The 19,393-nt window shown below is 40.3% G+C and overlaps 1 protein-coding gene across 6 annotated transcripts in view; it reads right to left on the reverse strand.

Annotated features, from left to right (window-relative positions):
- The window catches only part of helz (helicase with zinc finger), a 260,171-nt gene that overhangs the window by 148,572 nt on the left and 92,206 nt on the right, over positions 1-19,393 (reverse strand). For 5 of the 6 annotated variants that reach the window (XM_080209368.1, XM_080209363.1, XM_080209364.1 and 2 more), the window contains 4 exons: positions 16,364-16,494; positions 13,260-13,442; positions 7,492-7,593; positions 4,044-4,222 (listed from right to left, as the gene is read on the reverse strand). In XM_080209368.1, coding sequence (XP_080065494.1) covers positions 4,044-4,222; positions 7,492-7,593; positions 13,260-13,442; positions 16,364-16,494 — 595 coding nt within the window. The remainder of the gene's footprint in view (positions 1-4,043; positions 4,223-7,491; positions 7,594-13,259; positions 13,443-16,363; positions 16,495-19,393) is intronic. The other variant, XM_080209367.1, reaches the window with a different exon arrangement.

Consider the following 19,393-nt stretch of genomic DNA (forward strand, 5'->3'; position numbering starts at 1 on the left):
ACATCAAAATCAACAGAAACATGTGGATTGCAGTCAGCTGTGGAGATCAGAGTGCGAACGCATTGATAATTGGTGCTGAAACAATCCAGACAAAAGGACTCAAAGCACAATGACTCTAATTTGCTGGCAAATGTGACCAGTGGAATAGAATGTGCCAAGGCATATAGATTAACTGACGCACAGTCTGAACGGTCTCTTGTGGATATCCAAAAAGCATGCGAGTGCAATTAGTCGTTGTTTCAACACAAGCCCAGAGGATTTGGAATCCAAACATTTTGTCTCTCTCACTGGCTTGCCACAAGTGCATCAGAAACTCAGCAATGCAACGCAGCAGCGAAAGTTAGAATTCGAACCCTGATATTTTTCTGTCCAAGACAGAAGCTTGGTTTACTTCAATTCGCTGTAAAATCTGTAATAATTTGAATAAGCCCTTAATTAAGCAGGTTAAGTTCAAGAGATAGAACCTCATGTCCACAAGCAATAATAAACTGTCACTTCAACACAGAACAGTTTAACTAATATTCCATTACTGTATATAGACAAGAAAACATGAGACATTATTCAACTCTGACAAAACTAAATAGTGAAGTCTGCAATTTTCATTTCTCAGGAGAAACAAAAACATGTGATTGGTTTCCATAGGAACATTCATAGTGTTGGTTTAGAAGAAGCATTTTAAAAAGCACAGATAGGAACGGAGACTGTGTTACTGATATGAGGAGGTCTGAAGGCAACTGCTTCCATTTTGTAATTTTTCATTGATAGATTATTCCTTCAAAGCTAAAGAATGTTGAATCAGAAAGCATTATCTTCTCATTAAAGAAGACAGCATCCCAAATATAATGTGATCACCATCTTGGATTACTAAGTCTAACGAAATTCATTTCCTCACAGCAATCAGGCATTTGAATTCCATCAGAATAAAACCATGCCTCATTATAGAGGCAAAGATCCCAATTTGCATGGAACCACTACAGTTACACTGTATAGAAAACTGACTTCATTTGGAACTACCACTGTGACAGCATCATTTTTAGCTTTTTCAGAAACACATGTAGCACCATACAGTGATGAGTCAAAGGGAAATAATGAACAAACCACATCTTTTGTTATCAACTTGAGACTGCTTCTCTCCTTTTGTGCTTTTTTCCTTGAAGCAATGATCGAGATTAACAAAGTAAGTTTACCAATGCAGTGATTAAAGCAGCTTGCATTTATTAATGAACATGAAAGGAAAAAAGTTTGTTCAGTATGTAAATCACAGAAGGAAATTAATTGCACAGGCTGATCAGTTCAGCAATTTCTTAACTGAGAAAGGTGCTCGTCATGGGATCTCTACATCCAAATAATACTGAATTTATATATCATTTATTTGCTAATTGGCAGCAGATTCATAGTTTAAAAACAACTGCACCTCAAAGAGTGCATGGGGGGGGCGGTCAGACAACATTAAATTGCTGCACCCCCGCTCCTTCTCAAGTACGAGCGTAAAACTAAAAATACACTTCCAATTCCATTATCATGGAAATTTATCACCAATATTCATTTCTTACATGTGTCAGATCTTTAAGTTAGTTCACATTGGAGTGATTTACCAAAGTCTCTAAAAGCACTCACTCCTGTTAAAACTCCATTCAGGGATGCAAGAGCAACACATTCTTCCAGCCCAAGGCAAATGATACACCTAGCATCGAATGAACCCTCTTTACAAAGGAGATGGATGACGCTGCCCACAAAGAGGTGAAGATCAGGCACAATAAACAACTCTAAAATGCTGTACATCAATTAATGAGCTGAATGGAAGAGTGAATGGCTTATCATGGGTGCTTCACAATTACCACAGTCACAGCAAATCCTGCCAGAATTGGAAATGTACAAAGTTAGTCCAGGAAATTAATAAATAAAACTGCAACTGTTGGAAAGATGGAATAAAAAGAACAAGGACACTGGGAATGCTCAGTAGATTCAGTATGTGCAAAAATAAATGAGAGGCAATGATGATTTGGGTAAACATTCTTCAAACTTAATTCTGAACATGAAGGGTTGAAGAGAACCAATGATGTGCCCACTTTCACAAAGTCAGTGCAAGGAAAATACTGATGATCTAAACAAAGAATTTGGCAGAAAACCCCACTATTTAGTCACACTGTAAACATAAAAAGTGCTTCCATGGCTGTTCTGTATCAAAATGGCAAGAAAATATCACCATTTGAGCACCTGTCAAAGAAAACAGCTAGGAACAGATGACTCCTCGATAGACAGGTTATCATCCGCATCCGAGTCATGACTCTTCTCCTGAGATATCATTTTCAGACGTGATTCAGACCATTAGGTAATCCATGAATCATATAAATAAAGCAAATACTTTTTTTTTTAAATAGATGCAGTTTTAACAAGAGCTGTGCCCAAGTTGGAATTTGCATTCATATCAAATGAACTTCTATGATATCCATGTTAAAACTCATTACTTGTAACATACATCAACTGAAACAAATTTACATATTTAATAACACCCTGAGATTTGGTGATTTGTCTTTGTAACATTTAAGTCAGTAGTCAACCCAATTGGACAACAGTGTGCAGCACATCCATCAGAAAATAAACCAACTACATCCAATGTATCCAAGAATTAGTGTTTTACTGAGAGGATGTGATTTCTGCAACATCAAATCTGCATTGACTCACATCCATTTAATGTCAGTTCGACATCGTGCCCTCCTTCCTTTCTGATATTTTCTTTTAGAAATTTGCTCCCATTTTCATTTTAAAAGCACTACAGGATATTATAAAGTACCCTGGACATTCTCTCTTCCATCTTCTTCCATCAGGAAAAAGATACAAAAGTCTGAGATCATGTACCAATGGGCTCAAGAACAGCTTCTCCCCTGCTGCCATCAGACTTTAGAATGGACTGAACCTTACTGAGTTGAGCTTTCTCTACACCCTAGCTATGACTGTAATACTTTATTCTGCACCTTCCTTTCCTTCTCCCCTACATACTCTATGGACGTTATGTTTTGTCTGTCCCCTATGTACTCTATGAATGGTATGTTTTGACTGTACAGCATGCAAGAAACAATACTTTTCACTGTATTCCAATATATGTGACAATAATAAATTAAATCAAAGTTACATAAAGGCACTGCCTTGTGCGCAAAACTTTGAGAAATTACCGGTTAGATTTGACGCCGAACTACTACGTCTCATTTGTCAATTTGAATTCTGAGAATTCAGGCTTCCTGTACTGTAACTAATAGACAACTCCACAGACAACAGGAGATTACAATCCAACACTTTATATGATGCAAACACTAATAAGCAAACTGCCAACTGGTAGGTTTCAGCAACAAGCTTTTCCTGAACCTGAGCAAAGGTAGCTGAAAGTGAGGCATGTTCATTGCTAGACTTCACCAGCGGGCAGCCCGCTTGCGTGTATTTGCAGCATATTTAAACTAGCAACTTCACATTTCCTACAATACATACAACAAATGGCTGATATAAAAGCAAAATACTGTGGATGCTGGAAACCTGAAATAAAAACGAAATGCTGAAAAAGCTAAACAAATACAGCAGCATCTGTGGAGAAAGAAGAGTTAACACTTCAAGTCCAGGAACTGCTGATGAGTATTCTTCAAAAAACGGTAAAGTAGGTTGCTCCCTTGCAACTTCTGGTAATGTACCTATTTCAAGCAAGGCAAAACTGTTCACCTCAGATTAAACATTGGGTGACAGTTGTATCTACACAGGCAATTATCCATTGTTTAAGCCTATTTTGACTTCTCATGGAACAAAATTCACAGATCAACTACTAAGGTGGCAGTTGCTGAGGTGCCAGAACTCCCAGCAACACTAAAGGCCCTTCCTATCTGCCTGGGTGGGGGTATAACCAAAGGCCACACTGTAGAGGGGTCTCACACGTTACCCAGTGATAGCCTGGTTGCTTTCTCTCTTTAGCTAAACTAAGTAGCTAAGAGGGTACCTGCTTGTTGAGCCACGTCTTCATGGTGAAACTTCAATGATTCTGAAATCCCAACATTACTCACCTAATTCAAGATCCAACTGGCAGAGATATTGTGACGTACTAAGAGTAACCACCACCACTCGATGTCTCAAAATATCCTCTTTCTGTGGCATCTGAAAGGTGGAATGTGTGCTCGAAATCAAACAGTACTGTTGCACTACTGGATGCACAGTCTTCACCCATCGATTTCGGAAATATACCCTGTAATTGCAGAAACCCAAATTCAGAAACATCCAATTCAAGTCTTGATTTTAATAGTTACAACTTCAATCTTTCAGAATCTTAGAATGCAAAGCAAAAAAAAGCTTAAAAACTGTAGCTAAGCAACCATAACAGAAAAGCAATAGAGTCTTATCTAAAACCTGCACAATCAAATTCCAGACTAATGGTAGAGTGCAATGCACTGCAGGAATTAAATTCTCACATATAAATTTCAGTTTTTGTTCAGACCATCGATGCAAATTCGAAGCTGTGAAGAACCCATTAGGAGAAACAAGATCTTCAACAACTAAACCACAAGCTTGAGTTGAACCAAAGAATCCCTACAGTGCAGGAGAAGACCATTCGGTCCATCAAGTTTGTACCGATTGTCTGAAGGAGCATCTTACTCAGACGTGCCACCTCTCCCGTGTCAAATCCCTGTAACACCCTTCATTTACCTTGCCTAATCCAACAAATCTACATATCTTTGGACTGTGGGAGGAAACCAGAGCACCCAGAGGGAGAAACTGCAAACTCCACAATCACTCAAGATCGGAATCAAATTTGGGTCCCTGGCACTGTGAGGCGGCAGCTAAGTGTTTCTGAACAAACAGCAGCAGCACTGGCAAAACCTGGAATCCAGGCAAGATTGGGAATGGTACTGGGCACAGAAGTAGTGGTGCAAATAAGTAGGGGTGGGTCTTGGGGTAAGAAATTCCATTACTCCCATTTTTTATTCACTTCTCTTCTGAAGGCTATAGAGTCCAGCTACACAGCCAGTGGAGTCCTTTGACATCTCAGCTACAACAGCAAATACTGATAATAATAATCAATAAAAGGCAACGTCTTCATTCAATATCCAGACATACACTTTTTAGCTGAAGCTACTGGTTAGGGACCAGGAACATGAATTGTGACTGATATCATTTCCGCCTCCACTCACCCATCATCTAGCCTATTATCAAGGCCCTCCCTTTGACCCGAGATAAGTTAACTCAGCACAATGCAGAGGATAAAAACTAAGACTTTCCCAATTCAACAGCAATACAGGCAATCCTAGACCTTCTATGTGCTCAGAAAGCTCTGAAAATATCAGATGTTTATTTAAGATGATTTGAAAGGTCACAGTTATTAAGGATTTCTGGCAAGTTCCTGAAGCACGCCATTAACTTCCCTCTTGCCACCTTAAAGGTTATCTGAACCACAGTATGTTATTATTTTGAACTGCACTCCTAGGGTTCAGTTATCCAAATATATGTTGTTTTTAATGTTTCAAGAAATGAATGCAAAAAGTGATCTTTAAATAACTGAACAGAGCAGGCACAATATAGTGTTTTAAATTATTTAAGTTAGACACACAAATACTTGCATGCACGTTTTAGTGTCTTTAGCATCATTAAATCTTGAAAAGAAAAAAACTGGAAAAATAAATCATAACAAGGAAAATAACAAGATTGTTCAGATATAGCTATTGCAGAGGGAGTATTAAATCTGACCAAGAATATGGCAGCTGAATATTTGATATCTTCAAAAAAAAACAGCAAAAATAGTAGCACTGCATTAAACTGAAGATTTTTTGTGGTTAGGCAAATAATGGTCACAAAGAAACTCAAGCAAATGATTCATGAAGTAATGGCCCAAATGGATTTCATCTGGAGTACTTCAAGGAATTGAAATATTCTAGCTGAAATTATCCCTAGAAAGATTTTTCAACTTTTTTTTTACAAAAATTCAATTAATAAACTAAGTGGGCTATACGATTAGAAATCAATGCTAATCTGCTTAGCAGGCAACAAGAATAGCTTATAATTCAAAACTATGCCAGAAAGTTGGAAGACTGTGGGTTCAAGTCACACTCCAAATCTTGAGCATAAAAAAAGTCTAACATTCCAGTGCTTACTGAATGAGTGCTGCACTGTCAGAGGTGCTATCTTTCTGATGAGATGTCTGCCCCCTCAAATAGATACAAACAAAAAATCCAATCGCACTATTTTGAAGAACAACAGGGAAGTTATCCCTGGTGTCCAGGCCAATATTTATTTCTCAGTCAAAGGGAGATTACCCAGTAGCTAACACATTGCTGTTTGTGTGGATGCAATTGGCTGCCACATTTTTACATTACAACAATGACAGGTGCTATATAAATGCCAAGTCTTTCTTGATGTGTTCGGGTAAAAGAATGAGCCATGGGTTTAAAAGGAAGATGACACTGGAAAACACATGTCAGAATTTCTGGTGATGAAATCAAGTTAAACATTTCCATTTATAAAATAGCTGGACTTTCAAAAAGTATTGCAGAAAGTCCCTTCTGGATGAATAATAAAGACAAATAGAATTGACTAATTCAATCTGCGATAAGTACAATCCAAAGGGACATTTACAATGGTAAATAACAATATTAAAACAATCAAGATGTTACCATATTAGTTTGCTAATAACTCAAGAAGTGAGAAGAGTAATACAAAAGGTTAAATCCTTTGCAGCTGTTGACATTTAGACAAACCCTTTAGCCTGCAAAGGATTTCACAGGGACAGGCAGTATCCTAATCCAACAATGGAAGCTAGCTCTGCTCGCACTCAAATGTTCAACTTTGTTAAACACATCTCCAGCCACGTGTGCCAACAGTCGATACAGTGAGTATTAGATAAAGCATGAATAATGATTTGGAATAGGATTCATCTATCACCAGGTATTCCCTTTGATTAAAGTGTCAATTAGAGGAATTTAAAAAGGAGCAAGAGAAAATAGCTATTAGCTTGGAAGAACATTTATGCTGTGTGGGTTTACAATGACTGAAACATGTTTAGAAATATATGCCTAAGACTTTTTGGGCAAGGACACAAATTCACTATCTTAAAACATAATATAACAATTATAATTTAATAGGCACAAAAAAGTTGACAGCTTGTTTCCTAGCTATTAAATTACAGACAGACAGGACATCTAAACTTCTGATCACTGCTCTGTAACAAGTTTCTTATTATTTGAGAGCTAACTATAGGTGCTTTTAAATGTTCAGTTTCTCTATTTTGGCAAGGGGTGGAGGCAGCATTCAAAAGGGCATTCTGTGCCGTAACAACGTTGTCATTCTGTGAAAGGGAAGTGATATCTCGTTACACACCAGCTTGCAATGTGTCATTCTAAAACTTAGCGCAACATATCAAAAACCTGCAGTCCGTCATTCCCTAATGCAGTAACGTAGTGTGTCAATCAGCTGAGAAGCATTTACTTCAAAATAATAACTGTGTCAAACGTTTGAAAATCATACCTGAGAGGCCTAGCCTGTGGATTTCCAGCTTCCACATAAGGATGGAGGTAATCTTTTATATATAAATCAGCAGCACTGTTGGAATGGGTGCAAATAAGGATCCTGTGTGTGGAGGGGAAGGAAAACAAGACAATGTTGAAGGACAAATATAAAGGAAAAAAAAAACTAGGTCAGACCAGAAGCAAAGGAATACCAAATAACAAACACTTGAATGAATGTTATGGCAAGCATCATGATTCACTCACTTAAAGCTTAAAATCAATTACCAAAATATCCATTCTACACTTTCCCCAAGTCTCTAAAAATGAAATATGAGCAAGGCTTCAAGCTTCCCAGTGAAGAAGTTCTCATGGAGTCCTTTAAATACAGCCAGGCTTATTCTGCAGCCAAGTTTGGCAAACAACATCTCACAAAAAACACCAAAGTACAACTAGCAGCTATCTTTTTGTTAATACCTTGGTTAATCTATTACCTTTCAATCTGCACAAGCCCCAAGAAGTCTCAGAACACCAGGTTAAAGTCCAACAGGTTTATTTGGTATCACTAGCTTTCGGAGCACGGCTCCTTCTTCAGGTGACTGAGTGATTCACCTGATGAAGGAGCTGTGTGCCAAAAGCTCGTGGTATCAAATAAACCTGTTGGACTTTAACCTGGTGTTCTGAGACTTCTTACTATGCCCACCCCAGTCCAACACCGACATCTCCACATCATACATAAACTCTGTTTAGGAGTCTCTGTGCCTCACGAACAATTGTTCATTTCTCAATTATTTGTCCCTCATTCATTTTCTCTTGTCTTTTTTTTCCCTGAAGAGCTCATGACTGTTTCCACATCCTCTATTCTGATCTTTACCTTCCGGGGTACAGCTGCTTTTCTGGGATGGTGGGGGGAAGAACAGTGAAATGAGTGAAGTAGGAAACAGTAGGAGCATGACTTAAGAACATAAGAAATAGGAGCAGGAGTAGGCCATCTAGCCCTTCGAGCCTGCCCCGCCATTCAATAAGATCATGGCTGATCTGTCGTGGCTCAGTTCCACTTTCCCGCCCTCTCCCCATAACCCTTAATCCCCTCTCTTATCAAAAGCCCATCAACCCGCTTCTTAAAAATATTTAGCGAGGCAGCCTCCACCACTTCAACGGGCAGAGAATTCCAGAGATTCACCACCCTTTGAGTGAAGAAGTTCCTCCTCAACTCCGTTCTAAACCGCCCCCCCTCTTTATCTTGAGGCTGTGCCCCCTAGTCCTACTGTCTTTTTTGAGCGGGAAGAGTCTCTCCACCTCTATCCTGTCCATCCCATTCATCATCTTATACGTCTCAATGAGATCTCCCCTCATTCTTCTAAACTCTAACGAGTACAAGCCTAGTTTATTCAGCCTCTCCTCATAGCTCAACCCCCTCAACTCCGGTATCAGCCTAGTAAACCTCCTCTGCACTCCCTCCAAGGCCAAAATATCTTTGCACAGGTGCGGCGCCCAAAAATGCACACAGTACTCCAGCTGCAGCCTCACCAATGCCCTATACAGCTGCAGCAAGACCTCCCTACTTTTATATTCAATCCCCCTCGCTATGAAGGCCAGCATCCCATTCGCCTTCCTGACCACCTGCTGCACCTGCAAGCTGGGTTTTTGCGACTCATGCACAAGGACCCCGAGGTCCCTCTGCACCGTCGCCTGCTGCAGTTTTTCTCCACGTAAGTAATAGTCCTTCCTACCATTATTCCTACCAAAGTGGACCACCTCACACTTGCCAACATTAAATTCCATTTGCCATTTCCTGGCCCATTCGCCCAGCCTATCTAGATCCTGCTGCAGACTCTCCACACCCTCCGCACAATTTGCCTTTCCCCCAATCTTGGCGTCATCAGCAAATTTCGACACCCTACACTCGGTTCCCTCCTCCAGATCATCTATATAAATGGTAAAAAGCTGAGGCCCCAGCACCGACCCCTGGGGCACTCCACTAGTCACCATCCGCCAATCCGAATAGCACCCGTTGACCCCCACTCTCTGCCTCCTATTTGACAACCAATCCTCTATCCACGCTAACACCCTACCCCCAACTCCATGTCCCTCGACCTTCTGCAATAACCTCTTGAGGTACTTTGTCAAACGCCTTCTGAAAATCCAGAAAGACCACATCCACCGGCTCTCCTCTATCCACCGCCCTAGACACATCCTCATAGAACTCCAGTAAATTTGTCAGACACGACTTCCCTTTAATGAAACCGTGCTGCGTCTGCTCTATCAAGCAATTCCCTTCAAGATGCCTCGCAATTTCCTCCTTAATGACGGATTCCAACATTTTACCTACCACAGACGTTAAACTAACCAGCCTATAATTCCCCGCCTTTTGCCTGGCACCTTTCTTAAACAACGGCGTAACATTAGCCGTTTTCCAATCCTCCGGCACTTCCCCGGAATCCAGCGACGTCTGGAAAATAACCACCAAGGCATCCACTATCACCTCCGCCATTTCTTTCAGAACCCTCGGATGCATTCCATCCGGTCCTGGGGACTTGTCCACAATCAGCCCCTCCAGTCTGTCGAGCACCGCCTCTCTAGTAACAGTAATGTCATTAAGACCCTCCAGTCCTACCACCTTTCCATCGCTAACACCCGGCAAATTAGTCACGTCCTCCTCCGTGAAGACAGAAACAAAAAAGTTATTCAATACCTTAGCCATATCCCCATCCCCTACCACTAGATCCCCTTTCTCATCCTCTAAAGGACCAACGTTCACCCTAGCCAGCCTCTTCCTTTTTATATATTTATAAAAACTCTTGCTATCCTTTTTTATATTAAGCGCTAGCCCAGCTTCATAGTTTCTCCTACCCTTCTTTATCAACTTCTTTGTCAATCTTTGTTGACATTTAAACCTCTCCCAATCCTCTTCTCGCCCACTACTCTTTAAATTGTGAAAATTAGGTCGTGCTTTACAACAAACCAGATTAGTATGTACATGTGGTATAAACACAAAATGCACTAGAGGAAACTGTCTTTGAATGCATCTGATGCCTTTGCTCCTTTCAGGTGGTGGAGACCTATTCTGGAAGCTCTTAAATACATATAATGCTCTGGAGAATAGGAATGGATTTGGTGACTCCCTTCTGATTGGAGGAGAATGAAGAACAGCAGCAGCATCAGGGAAGACCACAGGCAGCTTCGGTGGCTCTGTTGGAGCTATCACCAAGGATGAAGGCAGCACCACAGCATTCATACCCACTACGTAGGCTGTGGAGGTGCAGAATGATATATCTACAGTTTGCTGAAGAGCAGTGTTTGAACAGACGGTGCTTCATCAGGCAGCTGTGACTGCCCTGGGTCACCTGGTACAACAGGGACACCATTGCTTCTCCAAACCTTGTGTGCAATCTTTCACCCAATGTCAAGTAGCAACAACTCAAGAAACTCAATTAAGACAAACCTCATTTTAAGTGATGCAACTTTGCTTTAAGCAGGCTTAATGCGTGCCAGACATTTTGCCCTCTAAAGCCTCCCACCTTGTCCACAGCACATCAAAAAGATTCAAGACAGACCTGACAATCAAAATAATTTGGATCCCTCACTGAATCCACCAGATTAACCTAATTAATCCATCCATCAGACACTGAACAGTGCCAAAAATGAAATCCAATCCAAATCTATTTCTTGCTTTTGGGAGATCTGGCATCTTTGTATTCTTAGAAAAATGCTGCACTCAACAAGAAATTGAAAACAGGATTTATTTATTATCTGTGTCACAAGTAGGCTTATATTAACACTGCAATGAAGTTACAGTGAAAATCCCCTAGTCGCCACACTCCCGCACCTATTTGGGTACACCGAGGGAGAATTTAGCATAGCCAATGCAACTAACCAGTACGTCTGGAAGGAAACCGGAGCACCCGGAGGAAACCCACACAGACACGGGGAGAACATGCAGACTTCACACAGATAGTGACCCAAGCTGGCAACTAAACCCAGGTCCCTGGCGCTGTGAGGCAGCAGTGCTAACCACTGCCACCAGATTTACATAGCATAAGAGGAGCAAATTATTTAAGCATTAAAGATGAGCTGCTATCCCACCGCATTGCACATAGACAGTCAAGAGCAAGAGTTAGAGTCATGTGAAAAATGGTGAGAAGGTTTCAGATAAGTGGACCAGGCATACAGATTTACAGACATACATTGCGTACCTACATTTATTAGATAAGGCAGCCATCCGGCCTCTCCAAGCAACTGAAAAGTTATATAGTAGTTCCTTTACCAGTTACTGGAAAGTACTAAATAATGAATCTAGATCAAAAACCCTTCCATTCATGACAGTATTAATTCTGCAATGTTATGGCTGAGAGGACTATGAGCCAAAACTAGGGAATAAATTAGCAAACTAAAACACAGTTCACACAAATGAGGAAAAGAATGAAATAAAATTCTGCAACTTCCTAATTGAAAACAGATTAATTTCTCAATGGCTGTTTTGACAGTTCTTGGGAGTTGTAACATTTGGATGCACAAGTCTTCAAGTTATACTTTCGCTGCATTTATTCTAGCCTGCAGCAAAGCCATCTGTTGGTACTCCATAGCTGTCTAACTTCCAGCTGTACTTCCAAATCCGTGTCCTTTGAGCTTGTCAAACACTCACACTAAAAATATGAAGATCTGCATATTAAATAAGCAACATACATTTTAAAATTGATAAAATTTATTCTACCAACCTGACTTAAACATCTAAAAGTCATCCAGCACAGTCCAATTTCCATACGGGTCAGCGGCAATGACAGGTACACTGGTAGTGCTGACACGTTAATCAATACACCTTACTCTCCCTGTGAACTGGTGCCAAGAAGGGATGCACGGCTGTAATTGGTTCAGCCCAGCACTAATTTTAAACAGTAGCTCGGCATGTTAACAAGGTGTTTGGAAATACAACCATCAGAAGAGGTCTTTGTAGTAAACTAAAAATAAACTTCAAAATCCCTAAGTTGATCAATTTGAATGCAGGTACTTATAATAACGGTTAAAGTAAATTAATTTAATACCCAGAAATGATGGCATCTACCTTTGTTGGTTACATTCTAAACAAAACCAATGCAGGTGGCCATTTGCACATGACTGTGCATTATCTGCCAACACACTGAAAGGTGCCGAGCTGTTATTCCACCACTCTCGTTCTGGTGGCTCAGTATTTGGGGTCTTATAATCGATTTAAAGGCTGAAGTTATGTCCCAAGGAGAATGTGAGCATCCAATCACACAGGTGGACATAATTAGTAATCTACCTCAAAGTCACACACAAATTTTGTCTGCAGTTCTCATTACTTGCCACCATCACATCAAGTGACTCAACCATTTCCACTTGCTCTTTCTGCAAAGTTTCCTTAACATCTAATGGCAGGGCAGATGTGCAACTTATTTTCTCAGCACAGCAATATAACTGCATTATATGTCACTGTCAAAAGGCTCATGATTTGTTGGTCCGTGTGCCACTTGTGCTAGTCAACAGTTCTCTCCCCATCTCAAAGGCCAGTCGTAGCATCTTTTCTGCCACCCAACTGAACACGGGGCAAGGATCAAATCTGGATTGTTTCTGGTCTGTTTAGTTACTTGCTGGGAAAATGCCTGTCACTGGCACAGTCCTTAAAACATTATATAAATAAATGTATTTTAAAAATCACATATCCCATTTCCACCATTCAATTCTCAAAAGATAGCATATTTTTGTAAGAAGTGTATTATATGGCAGAACTTCCTGTCATCGCGTGCTGAAACAATGCATTCGAAAGCTCACCTTGTATCCTGCTGTTTTAGGATGTGTTTGACTGCCTGAGCCAATGTGAATGTTTTTCCTGTTCCATAGGGACCGATGATGAGAACAGGAGGAAGTGGGATGGAAAGTGGAGTTGTGATTGCCAGAATAGCCTCCTTCTGTTTAGTATTTAGTCGGGGATCCAACTGCTCGTCCCATTGTCTACTCCAGTAATACAAAATAAAACCGCTATTTGCAATTTATGTAGGTTTCAAAAGCCAAAATGTCTTTAAAATGACAATTAATTTTTAATAAATTAATTTTACAACATCCAAATTAAGTCACACCAAATTATATAATCCCTCCAAAAACTTTACAAATATATACAAATAACTATATTCATACCAGAAAATTAGTAGCATTGAAGATTGACCAGTTCTCAAAGCTTTAGCAATTTGATTACCATTTAATATCTTGCATCAAATTAATAAAATCTCATGAAAATCCCACGTCATCGCAAAAACGCAGGAGAGAAACGGCAGGATTCGGGAACCATGAACAACATGGGAAATTGTAAGCTTAGTCAAAAGGAAAAAGGATGCATATGATAGGTCTAAGCATCTAAAAACTGATGGAAGGCCTTGAGGAATACAGTGAAAGTAGGAAGGAACTTAAACATGGAACTAGGAGGGCTAAAGGGGCCATGAAATGTCTTTAGCAAACAGAGTCAAGGAGAATCCAAAGGCTTTTTATGCACACATTAGAGCAAGAGGGTAGCAAGAAAGAGTATACCCGCTCGAGGATGATGGAGGGAAATTATACATGTAACCACAGCAAGTGGGTGAAATCCTTAATGGGTACTTTATATTCACCAAGGACAAGGACATGATGGATGTTGAGATCAGGGATGGGTATGGGAACTTAGTAAAGAATGTCAATATATCATAGGAGGAAGTGTTGAGTATCCCAAATTGCATTAAGATGGGCAAGTCCCCAGGGCCAGATGGGATCAATCCCAGGTTATTATGGGGATAGATAGGGGAGAAATAGCTGGGCCCATAACAGATATCTTCACATTCTCTTCAACCAATGGCAAGGGTCCAGAGGATTGGAAAATGGCCAATGTTGTGCCCTTGTTCAAGAAAAACAGGGATCATGCTGCAAATTATAGGCCAGTGAGTCTGACGTCAGTGGTGGGAAGCTTTTGGAAAAGATACTGAGGGACAGGATATATGCATATATTTGGATGAAAATGGTGATAGGTAACATGGTTTTGTATGGGGAAGGTCATGTCTCACCAACTTGATTGGAGTTTTTTTAAATAGGTGACAAAGATAAATGATAAGGGAAGGACTGTGGAAGTAATTTATATGGACTTTAGTGAGGTGTTTGACAAGGTCTCACATGGCAGATTGGTACAAAAACAAAAATCACATGGGATTTGGGATGCACTGATGAGATGGATACAGAACTGGCTTGGTCATTAGAGACAGACTAGCGGTGAAGGGTGTTTATCAGAATGAAGATCGTAGCAGGTGGTGTTCCGCAGGAATCAGTGCTCGGATCTCTGTTGTTTGAAGTATTTATTAATAATCTGGAGGAAAATGTGGATGGCCTGAGTAGTAGGTTTGTAGATGACAAGAAGATTGGCAGAGTTGTTGGAAGTGCCAAGGAACATCAACAGGGATCTGGGCATGCAAGTCCACAGTTCCCCAAACGCAGCAACACAGGTGGCCAAGGTGATTAAGAAGGCATATGGCATGCTTGACTGCATCAACCGGGGCACTGAGTACAGGTGTTGGGAAATTACGTTGTAGCTATAAAAAAAACTTGGTTAGGTTGTATTTGGATTTTTGCGTGCAGTTCTCGTCACCACACTACCAGGAGGATGTGGAAGCTTTGGAGAGACTGCAAAGAAAGTTCACCAGGATGTTGCCTGGTCTTGAGGGTGTAAGCCATGAGGAGCGGTTGAATAAACAAGGATTGTTTTCACTGGAAAGATGGAGGCTGAGGGAAGACCGAATAGAGGGCTACACAATTATGAGAGGCATAGACAGGATGGGTATGTCAATTACAAAGGAGCAAAGTTTCAAGGTCAGAGGAGGAAAGTTTGAGAGAGACGTGGAGAGTGGTGGGTGCCTGGAATGTGCTGCCAAAGGATGTGGTGGAAGCAGGCACATTAGCAACATTTAAGAGGCATCTGGATTGGTACATGAATAGGGAGCAAATAGAACAATATAGACCGAGTAAGGGCAGAAGGTCTTTTAGTTTGACTATGATTGGCACAGGCTTGGAGGGAAACCAGGAATAGACAATCCTCAAGTCTCTGCAAAAAGTTCCAACATTTCTGTTTAACTGAGCCATGAAGGAGGACCTTCAGTTTATTAATGAAGATAATCAATATTACTGATTAAGAATAAACTTCCTATTTGGAACTCGTCCAGTTTAATAAGTACTGATTGAACACCTTCCAATTAGACTACAGATTCCACAATTTTAGCCAGTGCATAAAGTATAATTATTCTATCAGTACTATGCAATTATAGTACTATGCCTCAGAGAAGGCAGTGATCTCTTTGCATGAAAGAGGTTTATCATTTTGTTAAGCTAAAACAGAAGAGTTTTGCTCAAGCAAATAGAAACGAGATACAAGGTGCTTGTCAGATTAAATATTTGCACGTGAAAAGCACACGTGTTGTACATCTACAAACAAAAACTTGCTAGATTTAAGAATGCAATTTTGGCATTCTCCATACTTTCTGCATGAATATGCATTCAAGACAATGAGCTTTATATAATTTTTTTAAAAGGAGTTTTGGGTTTTAAAAATTTTAAGTATGGAAATCAATTAGTTACATGCTGCTAGTCTCACACAAACTATTAATCATAATCAACAGGTTAAATACCTTTTCCTGACATTTTGAGAATTAGTGCATGAATATACATGAATGCAAATTATTCCAACCTGCTTTCCTCTCGGTCACAGAACAGTCAATCCAATCTTATCTTTTTGAAAGCGCAGGTGAAGGGCTATGCAATGTACCCAATCCCATATACCAGCTTCAAAAAACCATCTGTGGCAAGTTGCATACCTGATGTAATATTTATGCCACATTTTCAAGAGCTGCGTTGTTGGCACACCATACCTGATGGGACTCCAGGGAATTGTGGGGAACATACAGACATCTGGAAAGAGAATGCTGTTGTCCTTGATTCTGTCCAGGGCATAATGCATTTCACAGAGGGGCAAGCGATTGAGTTGAAACTGAAGTTCAACCTACAAATTAATAAGGCAGTTGTCAGCAGGTCAAACACAGCCAATAAACAAGTATCGATCAGCACAGTTCCACTTCAAAACTCCCATTTTAGAATCATGATTTCATCCCCCTGCTGTCAAAAGTGCCCACGCACAGTTTATCGTGGTTCCAATATCAGACATAGTTAAAGAAGCAGCAGAGAGAGAAGAAAGCTGCTAGTTGTTCTCCAAGGAGCTTTGCAACTTCCCAGAAATTGAAGATGAAAAACAGTAATTGAAATTGCTTTTCAAAGGAGCTTGGTGCAGGAAAGCAGGAATAGATTTCAAATAAGGTAATGCCATTGTTACTTTTATACAACAAATTTATTGCTGAGTTCAACCATTTCTCTGGCATCTGATTCACATTATAGACAGACTATAAATAAACTGAAAAAGGAGTTGGGTTCAATATGATTACGCCTTAACTGGGGAAGGGAGGGGTTGGCGGAGAACTCATCTTCTGTTTGCTCACCGAACCTTTGGATGCAAATGGATTCATGGCCCATCAAACTGAAGTTGTTGCTATCCCAGTCCTCTTGTACCATTCACTGAACAGATTTAGGAAACTAATATTACTCTAACAATATTGGGCGGCACAGTGGCAGAGTGGTTAGCACTCCTGTCTCACAACACCAGGGACCCGGGTTCGATTCTTGGCTTAGGTCACTGTCTGCATGGAGTCTGCACGTTCTCTGTGCCTGCATGGGTTTTCTCCGGGTGCTCCAGTTTCCTCCCACAGTCCAAAGATGTGCAGGTTAGGGGGACTGGCCATGCCAAATTACCCGTTGATGTTAGGGGGATTAGCCAGGGTAAACGCATGGGGTTATGAGGACTGAGCCTGGATGGGGTTGTGGTTGGTGCAGGCTCAACAGGCTGAATGGCCTCCTTCTGCGCTGTATGATTTTATGATCTATGATCACCGCAATTAGCCTGGTATAGTAATAGATACGTGGAACAGCAACAGACAGAGGCCATTCAGCCTTTGAGCTGACCCAGCCATTCAGAATGTTCACGGTTGATCATCTCTACTTCAACCTTCCCACATTCTTCCAATGACCCTTGATTCCCTCAGAATCCAGACATCTACCAATCTCTAACTTAAATATACTCAATGACTGAGCGTGAACGTCCTTCTGAGGCAGAGAATTCCAAAGCTGACAACTCAGTGAAGAAATTTCCCCTATTTGGTTAATCCCTTATTTGGAGTCTTCAATCCCCAGTTCTAAACTCCTCTGCCAAGGGAAACATCCTCCAAGCATCTATCCAGTTAAGTCTGCAAGCATATTATCTGGTTCAATGATAGCACCTCTCATTCTTCTGAACTCTGAGAAATATAAGCCTAGTTTGCTCAATGATCCACACACGACAATCCCTTCAATCCCAGGAATCATTCTTGGAAGAGCGGAGCTGATTAAACTCAAAAAATAGAACTCTGTCACAGACTGCAATGATTCTGGGTAAATTGTATTCTTTTATCTGTAACTATTGGTGGTTTTAAAAGAGATAATTGCATATAGTTGCATGAAAAATCGTTTTCCTGACTGGTAACATTTGCTGGCCCAGTAAAAGGCAGATTACAGATAAGTGCAGAGCATTTTTTTGCAAAATCATAAAAAGATGATATTTAAGATTACATTTTTAAAGAAATTGCTGCATCAAAATGTTCCACAAGTGAAATCAGAACACATTACCCGCATCTCAAAATAAAACACAATCACAGACTCAAAAACAAAATTCATATTGATGCAGAGTAACCAGGTATAAAACGAGCTTTCCCCATTCAATTTCTGGTGCTAAATTATAATTAAAGAGTGATGAAGCATTTACCTCCTCACCCTCAGTCTCAAGCAGACTAGGTCTGAAATCCTTGAAGGTCAAAATCTGACAGTTAAAGTCAATTGTTGTGCGAATGAGGCAGTGTAAAATTAAAGGCGCATACGAAGCAAACCAAAATTGCAGAGAAAAGATCAAATAGAACCATCAATGAAGTATCTTACTTTTATATTTATTAATCTATGTCCTTAAAAACAGTCAGAGTTAAACTTGCTTTTAAAGTTTAAATTTACACTGAACTAGAAAAATTTAGTTCAAAGCAAACTTTGGAAACCTTTCACTTGATGTGCTAATTTCCTCCTTTCCCTTCTCCAGGTGGGCCTAATTCTTGGCTGCCGTGTGACTTCATGGACACCCTCTGGAAAGTTACCCAAGCAGCTTTCAATCATGTGTGAGCATTGATGGCAGGGATCAGAAGCTAATTGCCATGGGAGTCATCATATACAAAAAAGCCTGATTTTGTCCATTCCCAATGTCCAAACAAAAGTGAGATGAAGGTCAATTTCTCCTCCCTAATCCAGAAGTACTTCACATTCCCAAATACAAAAAGGAAAACACTTCTAATCAGAACTCTGGTGAAATTATCAGCAACCTGAAACACTGACAATCTCTCTCCACAGACTGACCTGATGAGTATTCCCAGCATTTCCAGCTTTATCTCATTGCAGACAGAGTGGATATTGCAACATAAGTAGATCAAATGTAGGAACTTCCTGGTCTCTAGAACTTAACTGCTCGTATGTTAACCAGCTGGGTTATTATTGAAGCTTTTGGTTAGGTTAATTAGGTTAGATGACTACTCTTCAGACTTCTTTACGAGTACTGGTAAGTACTATTCAGGCAGACTTAGATAATCATGGAAACAATGTTTCCCTTCCCATTCAAAAAGGTACCAAAGAACTCTTCTATTTCAGACATTTTTAAACACTTTTGAACTATGCAAATCACAGTCAAGATAACAATAAGTTCAAAATCAGCAGATAATTTGCTCAATACCTAACAATGATGCTGTTGGAGGCTGACAGCTTCAGATTGAACACTAACATTA

The sequence above is a fragment of the Carcharhinus amblyrhynchos genome, chromosome 21 (assembly GCF_965287045.1).
Source record: "Carcharhinus amblyrhynchos chromosome 21, sCarAmb.v2.hapA, whole genome shotgun sequence".
NCBI lineage: Eukaryota > Metazoa > Chordata > Chondrichthyes > Carcharhiniformes > Carcharhinidae > Carcharhinus > Carcharhinus amblyrhynchos.